Genomic DNA, 11,804 nt, shown 5'->3' on the forward strand with positions numbered 1-11,804 from the left:
TTTCTCTGTGTTTATTTACATAACAATTTAACAAACTACTACCTACCTGTATTGAACTTCAGTACCTTAGGAAGAAAAGTTTCCGAGTTTTCTTTTACCCCGCTGTTACGCAAGAAAATAAATAAAACTTGTAGCAACATGTAAGGGCAAAGGAGAGGTGTTGCAGCATATACCACTGAAGATATTGGTTATGTCATTGTTAAATTAAGTGTTAGAAGCTGTTGTTATTTATATCGTCTTATTCACCAGATAGCACTTTTAAAAGCAGATGAACTGAAAAACGTAAAGGTAGGAAACTCAATACAATTTTATTTGATTTTTTCTTCGAAGCCTATGTACAACGACCATATGGGACATAATATATCGTTTTCTATTCTAATAGTGACACAACAATAAGTTCATTTTTCGTTGCAGGTACATTACACGATCCGTATTTCGCGAATTGTATAAAAATAACTTATTTTAATTTTTTCTTATATGATGTGGAGTTTATTGATCCCTTCTCAGTCTTCATGTGATCAGAGTTGTTGTTTATAACGTAATATAACAATCATCAGAAGAACTTCGCAGAAGTTGATATGTTTTAAGCTCTTTATGTGAAGACGATTTTCCTATTAAATGAGACTTTCAGCATATACACTCGTCCCAAAACATAATGAATTAATTTAAGTAGTTCATGTGATACCAAGTGAAACTTATACACGACAGTATCCTCAAATTCGAGTATCAAGAACGTGTGACAAAGCAATGAGACAAATAATTCTGCTTGATAACCGTACACTTTCAAATAAGCAAGGAACTGTTACTGTGGCTATAACACCAACAAAGAATGGTACGATTTCCACTGTGGCCAACTTTATAGATATTGTTTCACAGACCCAGATGAAGATACTGGGAATTGCGAAAGTTTACGCTGTTTCATTGACATTACAAATATCGATGAAAAAGAAAATACGCGAGTACAGGAATATGAAACATACGATAATATAGCAATGTCTTATATATAAAGAAGAATGTTACGTAGTGGTGAAGTGAGGAATATGTCCTGAACTGTTCGGTTACAATACTTGCTGCTGAATCCAGTGCGTTCTTTAGTCGGTGTGTGCTGATTGGTGTCCATACATCATGTGTTGATAATTCCTTTTGTTTTTCTTCCCCCTCTTTCTAGTTATTTTATAAGTTTCACTCCTCTGAGGGTTTGTGAATTTATATCTGATTTTCGCCGTCCCTATCGTTTCGTTAAATGACACGTAAGTTTTACCTCTTAACCAGTGGATGTACTGCTCGCATTTCAGTACTAGACGGTAATTGGTTCAAATGGCTCTGAGCACTATGGGACTCAACTGCTTAGGTCATTAGTCCCCCAGAACTTAGAACTAGTTAAACCTAACTAACCTAAGGACATCACACACATCCATGCCCGAGGCAGGATTCGAGCCTGCGACCGTAGCGGTCTCGCGGTTCCAGACTGCAGCGCCAGAACCGCGCGGCCACTTCGGCCGGCCGGTAATTGGTCACGTACTGCGACAAGGGGCAGTTGATCGGAGCTCCTAATTAGCTTTCGTTTTTTTCTAACGTCATAGGACGGTGTTGGTTGTCGTAGACGTTAAAGCTATTTATTGAGGCATGCGAAGAAGAGTCTATGTTATTTCTTTAGAGTTCAACACCTTGCTACCTAATATTTCCATATGTACCTGTAAATCTCCAAATCACTCCGCACTAACACAGTTTACAATCATTCACAATATACTTTTGCTGTTGTTCTCAGGAGAAGAAGATGGCAATGGTGAACTTTCTTTTCTAGCAGATTACCATGACACCAGTTGTTGGCTAAGTACGCTCCTGAGTACACTAATATTTTTGGTTTTATATCTTAATGCTCAACGTTTTTTGGTCTTCAAGTCGGTTTTGTCGATTTTCGCTACCAGCGTAGTCGTAGCATTGCGAGGTGAACGATTGATCCAGCGCCGTATTACGCATTAGTGAATGTGTGCCTGAGAGGGCAGTGAACAGAGTTCTCGACGAAATTTCTCTCGAGGTATAGGTGACATCCGCCGTCACATACAGAAGTACGGTCGCTCGGGCACGATTATGTGACGGCGAACTGTGATGCGCCGATGTTTTGTGGTGGTAGCGAGATCGGCAGAGGCGGTGGTGGCGCCAGCGGCGGCGGCGGCGGTGGGGGCTGCAGGGGTGGCGGTTGGAGTGGCGGTAGGGAGGTGACGGTGGTGGCAGGGACGACGGAGGGCGCCGTGCTGATGATAACGCTGGTGATGCGCGGCGGGCCGAGGGCGCCGGGCGGCGGCGACGACTCGTCCGACAGGGCGAGCTGGCCTTCGTCGGCGGCGACGGCGCCCACGTGGCAGGCGACGTGCGCGCGCAGGTGGTCCTTCTTGGAGAAACTGCAGCCGCAGTGCGCGCAGAGGTACGGCCGCAGGCCCGAGTGCGACCTCGCGTGCAGCGCCATGTTGCTGCGGTCCGAGAACCGCTTGCCGCACACCTGCGAAACACACAGCATTCAAGGGCAGGGCGCGTAGCGCGTGTATCGCGTCACGGCATGTCCGACACCGGACCAAACGGCACTGCTATCCCCTCCCCGCCCATACGTTCCGTGCAGGGGCCTTGGCCTCCAGAACCTCCCGTGACCGAGGCCTGCTGAAAGCATAGTGCTTCTGACTTTTTTCTGTAACGTATACCAATAAGGGGGACATACCTACAACCAGCCACACTTTTGTTGAATTATCATAACCAGCTTAAGGCCTAAGCCTTAAGACTGCAGCACACGTTTCTATTTCCAATAAGTGTTTCTGACGAAATACAAGCTTAAAAGCAAGCCAATCCTAACGGGTCAGCGACGTTGTTCAACTTTCGCAGTTTTGCAGAACATATTGAGATGTAGTGAAAGATGTTGTAATACGATGCACCTGTGAAATGGTTTCAAGAAATGGTGGTTCTATCTCATTAGCCCGTTAACGCAGTGGGCTACGGCGACAGTCTGGAAATTGATAAGCACTTCGTTTGAGTCACATGATCGGATCTTTTTTTCTCTATCTAATCTTCTGTCAAGCACTAGTATAGATACAACGATTCATGTTTCTTCGGAAATGAATAATAATATATTAATGGTGAGGAACAATGGAGACATGGAAAGGAATTGTGATGAAATGACCACTTCAGTTACTACTGATTTGTCTGTCTTAAGGCTCTTCAATTTTCTGCCATCTACGCAGCTTTTTTCCGATATCTTCAAAAGTCTATTTTCGATGTACATTTTCGTCTCGATTTCTTGGACTAGCAAAATGACCTTTTTCCAAAACGTCACCATTTTCTTGGAGCTTAATGTTTTTTAGGTATCCTATGTACGCTGATAGAAAATACGTTAAAATTACTTGTACTAAATTATTTTGTCAAGTGGGGAATAGGGGAACTTCATGAATCTCCGTAGATCACCAATGTTCCGGCAACTAGGGATCCATACACGTAGTGCAGTGGTGGCAGGGAGCGTCCGACGAGAACGAAAAAGTGGTGTAAACAATAAAAGTATATCAGATAAAACCGTATCATGAGGTTTAACATTACTTTCTACTTTACTAGAAAAAAATTAAGAAAATAATCTATTTTTCATGCTTTGAAAGAGGACTACGCCCTTAAACTTAATGCACTTTAAGGGTGTTTTCACCAGACTTTCATTAGAGTAATCCTAAGACATAAAAACTCCATTGTCTGTCGTTATGGCCTATTTACTGTTGTTGAGTCGGCCATAGTGCCGCTTGTCCATCAGACTTACAATAGGGACGGTACGAAAATGCGTGCAGTTGTCGTAACTTGCCACAATCAAGAATTAAAAAAGAAGATACTAATGCAATTTATGACGAGATACAACCATTTTATAACTCAAATAATTCTCGATCGTTGTTCGTGGGTGCAGATTAGCGACATGTTGATTTATAACATGAGTACACAAAAATCCTGCTTCAAGATCGCACATTTTCTTTGCTGATTGCCAGTTTCTGCTTTAAAGACCTCTCTTGCAGTCTAATGTTTTAGTTCTAACATTATAACATATTTGTGATTAGTGATTAACGTTATTTTATATAACCAACTACGATTTTTACTTTAGGTATGGTACTTCATATTACTCACCATATATATGTATTTTTGCATTTTAATTGTGACACGTTTAATATTTTGTAGTAAAACCCGTATCTGTGGTTATAACAATATGTAACTTTCAACTAGTCACTGCTTTTGTATGAGGCATAAATTCTAGAAGTAACTAACAGAGTATCGAATTTATGAAACACCTAGACCATAAGCTACATTTGTGTTATGTGCGTATTTTATGAATTTTAGATTTCTGTTTCCGAATGTGGTTAACCTCACCAAAATTTTACACAATAAACTGGAATACTACGCAACAGTCATTGGCTTATCGTCTTTTGACATATATTGTACATGTCAGAAATTCGTATTGTGTAACAAATAGCTAAGCATGAGATCACGTTGAAAAATTCTTGTCTTTCGAGATTATATTCTCTCTTCTGTAACACTTAATAGTTCCATTCTACTATTGTTGGTTAGCCACATATATACTAGTTGGCTGTCATAGCCATTGATCGAGCTTGTTGCATTTATCACCTACACCTCGGGTTACGATATTGTTTCGTCGTAATATTCAATATAAAGTATTTATGTATCCTGGTTAGTAATATTGTTTACTTTCTTGTATTTAAAAAAACTTTCTGTCTCCAGTAGTAATTTCCTCGCATTCAGTACTTCTTATTGTTTATTAATTAAAGCTCAGATAACACTTAGTGTTTATTCACTATAAATGTACTGATCTGAATATAATTTATCATGTTTGTATGACACAAATTTATTAAAAAAACTTAAATTGTATTTATATTCTTTATCTTATTAGAGCCACGGCTGTATTAAATTAATGGATGGTAGCGCTGCCTATCCAGCAAAGTTATCGTGTAGCCATGAGGCCATCACACCTCAGCCAGCTGGCTGACGGCTGTCTCACAGACAATCCACTGTTTCTGGTATGAGTTTTAGAAATGATATCTTGCTTTCATCCACACTTGGGCGATGCATCTCTCATTGCTGTCGATCGTTTGTATACATGAGTGGCAAAATGGGCCCTATAATATCATTTGATTAGTGATTAATGTTATTTTATATAACCAACTAAGATTTTTACTTTAGGTATGGTACTTCATATTACTCACCATATATTTTTGCTTTTTTATTGTGTCACGTTTTAATATTTTCCAGTTATGCCTACAAGATTTTAATTTTACCTTGGCGACATAGCTCTAACAAACACAAAGATGCGAAATGAATGTCACAAACTCAACAACATTTTAGATTGTTATGTACTGCATAATGGGAATTCAACTATTGGATCTATTTTTATTGTTCACTTTCTACATGCAGTATTCTGAATTTTTAGATCTAAAAAATGGCTCGGTAATGAGCCGAAACCGGTAATGAGTAAAGAAAATTTGCGATCTTGACCTAGGATTTTTCTCGAATCACTTTTAAAATTCTCAATCATTTGAGTGTGGCCCAATCAGCTCTGATATAAATTTTTATTCTTTGCCCCTATAGCTGTTATTTATTCAGATTTCACTGTGTCTGCTATCATTTATCGTTATGTGATAAGCTGTTGGTTCATGTTGGGTCATAGGTACATAGTGATAGTTTTGCTATTCTGTTCCTGTTTCCTATTACACTTATGCCAATGTTTCCTTTTAACTTTATACATGACGCTTGTGTTTTGGACACCATTGGCCTTCCCCTCTTGCCTGTATAGACTACAATTTGGTAGTCGCCTATCATTATTTGTGGAAATGATTGTGCGAACAGATCTCAAAAGATTTATCACAGATGCAACTTTGCAGGAATCCTTTGGTTAACAGCACGTCATTATTCCACTCTGCTCCCATAGGCGTCTAGAAGAACATGAAACATTGTAGGGAGAACCTATAGTTTTCTGGTGCTTGTAAATGTTGCTGGTGCTATATGTTACAGAGGGCGCAGTAGACGTTTACAGGAACTGCTACTTCTTATTCACTACCTCATTGGCCTTGTAACTGATAGATTTTATGGTACTGGATCCAGCTTAAAACGGGTTAGGGCTGTGGAGTCGCCGACGAGATTATCGTTGTGTGTCTTATGAGGGTTATATGTACCATAGTGCGATCTGCTGTGATACAGGATATCCAACAGCGAGCGACACTGGCGGGGAGAATATTTCCCCTCCGGTGCGAGGCCTTTGTTTGCGTAGAAATATTGTGCAAATCCTTGTTAGGCGACGCAATTCAGTGTGTGTGAAGTGAAATGGCGAGATACAATTATTCTAAAACTATACTGATTTTCTGATGTTCAAGTTAGTAAACAGAGTACGATTCATTGATCGATAGATAAATTTCGTGAAACGAGAAGTGTTCTTGAAAGGAAACTCTGGATAGGGTCGAGCATGCTCTGGGAAGGTCTCCTAGAAAATCAGTTCGACGACTTGGGCAGCAAATAGGAATTTTCTACAGGTTTGTTCAAACGACTAGAATGTTACTGAAATAAAAAAAAAAAAAAACTGCACTGTAGAATTGGGTGCGTTAAGGAGAAATTGACCCTCGTCTAAATTTCTTTTCGGACGAATTATGGTTCCACCTAAGTGGAGACGTTTATTAAGAAAATAACCTTCATTGCTGGTCTGAAAACCTTTACATAATACACGACGCACCTCAGTATGGTCAAAAAAGTAGGTGTATGATGAGCTATTAGCTGTGAGAGAATAATGAGCTCCATATTTTACCCGGGGACACTTGACAGTGGGCGATTTGTGTAAAGTATTTGGCGACCTCTTCTTTTTCTTCAACCATCTTTTTTTTACGAGTTACCTGAGACAGAATGTGCCTTCGCGACTAGGAATCTGCGAGAGCACAAACAGCTAAATTCTCATTACAGGAAATTAATAGTGTGTTCCAGGATAGAATTACTACTAACAAGATACGGCTTCCTCATTAACCCGATTTAATTCCCTGCAATATTTATCCTTTGGTGGGGGGAGGGGGGGGAGACTCAGAATAAACATTCATCAAGAAATTGCTGCCATTCCACAGAGACAACTGTGGCGGGTAATGAGCAATTTCCTAAATTCGTGCCAGACATACGTGAACAACGAAGGGAGACAGTTTTAGCAGCTCCTTGCTTAATATAGGTAATTTATTTTTACTTTTTAAGTGTCAGAAATATGCGACAAACCGTAATATATTTACTGCCGACTTCCTGTCACCCGCGGCGCGGGCACAGTAGCCGGCCTCGCCAGCCGGCCGCGCTAAGCCAAAGCGGTTGCGTTAACGATTCATCACTCTGCGTAAGCAGCGATCAAAAGACTCCGCTCCAAGACTGCTCAGTCCAGAATCGGTAAGCCAATCAGGCAAAATAGCCGTGAGCAAGCATTCCAACGAAAGACCACCTTGAAGACATCCGTTTGCTAAAATACCGCATCTTGGTGCGTGAAGAATCAACAACAATTTGGTGCACATCCTCGCCCGAGAGGAATCTTCGGCACTTCAAGACTTTTTTTTAAGGGTACGAAGGCGTGATAATCGCCTGGGGAGAGATCATGACTATAGGGCGGGGTATCGAGTGTCTCTCACATGAGTTGCCGTAACTTCTGCATTCCGACATTTGCGATATGGTGACGTGCACTATTAATAAAAAACATGGCCCGTCATTACCGTCTCTGGTGGTTTGTGACAAAAGTGCTGCCCAATACACATTCTTCGTTCTCCGATGCGTGTCTACTGCTGTTTGGCCGTCGGCAACCATGGAAACAATGACCGAACGATGGTCGTGTTTGTACGCGTTTGGTAATAACGTCGTTGTAGTTCACGTTTGCATTTACCACACGCACGTCGGAAAGGCGCGAATACAACACTAATCACATGCCTTCATGTCGGTGCTCATAAACCCGCATCGGAGTCGCACTATGTTCCGTATAAGCTGCAGCAACGTCTTGAACTGGAAACTTTTTGATCGTCCGTTATATTTCTGAGTGGAAACCAGGACGCAGTCTTGGACTTTACTGTTTCGAGCTCAGACCCGTCCGCCTCTCGTGCAGTGACAGTACTGCCAGCATAGTCTCTCGCTGATTCTTGCCGTGTTTCTGTGTGAATGTGTCAGGTGATATGCTGGTAAGCACATATAAAGCTGAAGTTCACCTGTAGAATTTTGTCAATATTACTCCTTCCTTTGCGTCATGATACCGTTGACTTGAATTAACTCACGCGGTTAGTAGGCCAATTCTACTTTCCCAAGGACTTGCATTGCTTCGTGCCTTATCCTAATGTTTTAGTCTATTTCTATTTCTGTCTACTGAACGCACTCTTAGTCACTTTGCACAGAGCGTCTCTCATAGAACTATTTTGTACACAGGACGGTAGATTTCATATCACTTTTGGATGGAATGACATTAACTTGATTTTCTTTTTCTATGCAGTCTCTTATCTTCTGGTTTACATAGTTTACATTTTATACACCTTAGACACGTGACAATATGCAATGTTTTGTATGTCTATGGCTATGTGTGTGTGTGTGTGTGTGTGTGTGTGTGTGTGTGTGTGTGTGTGTGTGAATGAGAGAGAGAGAGAGAGACACACACAGAAAGAAACAGATGGATAGAGAGATAGATAGATAGGCAGAGAGAGCGAAAGAGAGATGGATAGAAAGAGAGAGAGAGAGAGAGAGGAAGTCTACCTTACTGAATTAAAGGAAGGTGGCAGAGCAGGTACCTGACAGACGAAGGGCTTCTCTCCCGTGTGGGTGCGCACGTGCTGGCTGAGCAGCACCTTGCGGGAGAAGGCCTTATCGCAGACGTTGCAACGGTGCGGCCGCTCGCCAGAGTGTGTGCGCATGTGCATATTGTAGGCGACGCGCTGGTTGAATCGTCTTCCGCACTCGGTGCAGGCGTACTCGCGCTGGTCGCGGTGGATCTTCATGTGCGAGCTCAGGTAGCCCCGGTCGCTGAACACCTTGCCGCACTCCGGACACGATGCCTCGAATTCTCTCGAGCCAGAGTGCAGCGACAGGTGGTAGCGGTAATTTCGACGCTGGCTGAAACGCTTCCCGCACTGGGTACACAAATGCGGCTTTTCTCCCGTATGTGTACGTTCGTGTACCTGTTGGCAGACAAGAGTTCCAGTTCAGGGTACTAAAAAGTCACGCAGCAACAAGTAAAGAAATCATATACTTCATTTAAAGAAAGTGGTATTTTAAGATCGCCAAGAACTGCTGATGAAATTAGCCCTTATTCATTATCATCTTTAGGACGCACTTATCATCACCAGCCTGTATGGCATCGTTCGTACTGTGGAGTCAAAAATGAAATTCAGCACATTCACGTTCCATCTTCCTGTCTGGATTTCACTTTGCGTAATAACAATTAATTTCAAAGAAGGTTCTTAAATTACTTTCTTCACATACTTAAGGGCTGTAGGGCAGCACTGGCACAACACATATTCATATTGTTATAAATCTGCGTATCTTACGACAAGATACTGCACCTAAGAACTTGAAAGTTGATTGGATATCAACCGTGAAAATGAGAATACTGATATCAAAAAATGTTATTTATTGTTGAAGTGTGATGTTTACCTGAAGGAATCTTCGTCGGATGAATTTTGGAAATTGAAGGACTTCTCTAGTATCTTTATTCGCTATGCTGAATGAGAGGTCTCTTTAAATACGTAAATGGAATATTAAATCCATGACAAAGAAAATGAATCCCTCAGAATACGATTGCAAACCTAATGGTAAACATCTTCAGTCTCTCATACCGTTTAAATACTTAGGGGTAAAAGAACGGAAAATTGTAAAAGGTGGTTAACATCGAAAATCAGTAACGTGGACGCTGAATAGGAGGCAAGTATGGAAAAAATCTATGAAAATGTGTTATATCTGTAAAGGAGACAGCACAAAAAACGCTACAGTAACAAGTACCGTACCTAATTTGCCATAAAGTGTTTGCAGCCATCATCAGGCAGATGTTAGAGTAGACATCCAATGCGATCGAAACAGGTCAGTCAGTACATATCACACGAAAGTGTAACGGAAGCGTTCTGCTAAGCGCAAATCATCGAAAAAACGCAATGCTCCCGTTTATTAAACGCAGAGAACCGATGCTGTAGCAAGGCTGTCCAGGAATTCTGCTGCCTCCATCATATATCCAGCACACAAGTTAAACAGGTTAATGTACGATACGAGGGATGAATATTTATTAATTTCCTCTCTTCACAGGAAAAGAAAATATCACAGTTACTCTTTGCCACGCGTAGTTGTAGATTTTGAGTTCACCTTCAACACGACATTAATCGTAAGAATATTCTCTTATTACTGTTATCCCAACTACAAAGGAAAACACTGCAAATAATTTCATCCTGATTCCACTCAGATTGAATCAAGTGTGAGGAACTTAAATTCTTTGACAAGGATATGCGTTTAATGGTGTGCGTCTCATTTTTATCAGAAACAGTACATAAAGAAAATTTCGTTAGATATACAGACATTTTACTTTCTTTCTTGGTCAAAAATTTCTTCAATAGTTCGCAGATCATGTCCGTTCATTAGATATGTGCTATTCGGGGTGTATCATAATTAACACTGAAAACCTAAAAGCGTCAAACTATAAGATAATGGTGAGAAACTGTTCTTGCTAGCATGAGTTTCCAAACGATCAGTTTACGAGATAAGTGCGAATGTGTGATCAGGACGAAATAATGTCCGAGTTAGTACAAATGTACTCGAACGTGAACTTTTACAGTACGTCTCTGTTTGATTGGGTTCGAATCTGACGTAAACTTACAAGCTGCTCATGGGACTACATCAGCAACGTTTCTCTTTTAATGTGAACTTAGTACTCCTAGCTCATCGTCTCATTCGGTCACATACTGCTCCAATGAAACTTCATTGTCGAGTGTACGCTCAATTCTTGCGGTGAGATCTTCAATGATTATTTAAGGTTGTTCCACTAGTAAGATGGCATACGTGGTGCCATTACAGAGCAGAAGTATACGTCGAACATGGAACGTACATTGATCCCCAACGTCACTTGACCCCAATCCTCCAGAATTTTTTGTCTGGCGTCATCTGATCCTGAAGCGTACAGCACTCACTTTGATACGATTAACAAACTGGAGCAGCGAACTGTATGGCTCGGTCAAGCTTTACAATATGATCTGGGGGTATTTGTAATAATTGTGCCTTCACACCTCAGACGACTGCAGCAAAGCAACCCAACGGTAAGGCCACACGTAGAATACCCCATTTGACAGATATGATAATAGAGTACATCTCAAAAGATAAAGCGCTAGAGTACCAACGTATTTCTTATAAAGTAAGTATGCGTGAAGTTTGAGGCCAATGAGATGGACACTTCATGGAAAAGCTAATATTTGAAATATATGTGAAATAAATGGGACAATATTTGATGCTGAAGTCAGTGACGTCTCTTATCGAAGGAATCAGAAATATCTCGCAAAGAACTGGACTGAGGACCCACGCTTATTGGAATGATTTTCCTCCTCTTGTCTTGTACTTTTACCAAGGTCTGTTTCCACTGTTATTTGAGATACATTTTGTATATTTGTGTAATATGGTATAGATGAACATACCGGGTGTTTCTCATTAAAGTGCTCCTACTCACGGAGGACCATTGCGGACTGTAATTGGAGCATCGCAGCGAAACTTCGTGAATATGCTAAAGCGTTAATGCGGAACAGATTTAAACTTAAAAG

The 11,804-nt window shown here is 41.0% G+C and overlaps 1 protein-coding gene across 1 annotated transcript in view; it reads right to left on the reverse strand.

The window, feature by feature from the left end:
- Positions 1-289: 289 nt before the first annotated feature.
- Positions 290-11,804, reverse strand: part of LOC124616371 (zinc finger protein 628-like) — a 35,379-nt gene continuing 23,864 nt past the window's right edge. The window contains exons 7-8 of the mRNA XM_047144682.1: positions 8,805-9,191; positions 290-2,500 (exon numbers count right to left, since the gene is read on the reverse strand). Of these exons, the coding sequence (XP_047000638.1) occupies positions 2,090-2,500; positions 8,805-9,191 (798 nt within the window). The 3' untranslated portion in view covers positions 290-2,089. The remainder of the gene's footprint in view (positions 2,501-8,804; positions 9,192-11,804) is intronic.

The sequence above is a fragment of the Schistocerca americana genome, chromosome 5 (assembly GCF_021461395.2).
Source record: "Schistocerca americana isolate TAMUIC-IGC-003095 chromosome 5, iqSchAmer2.1, whole genome shotgun sequence".
NCBI classification, from domain to species: Eukaryota; Metazoa; Arthropoda; class Insecta; order Orthoptera; family Acrididae; genus Schistocerca; species Schistocerca americana.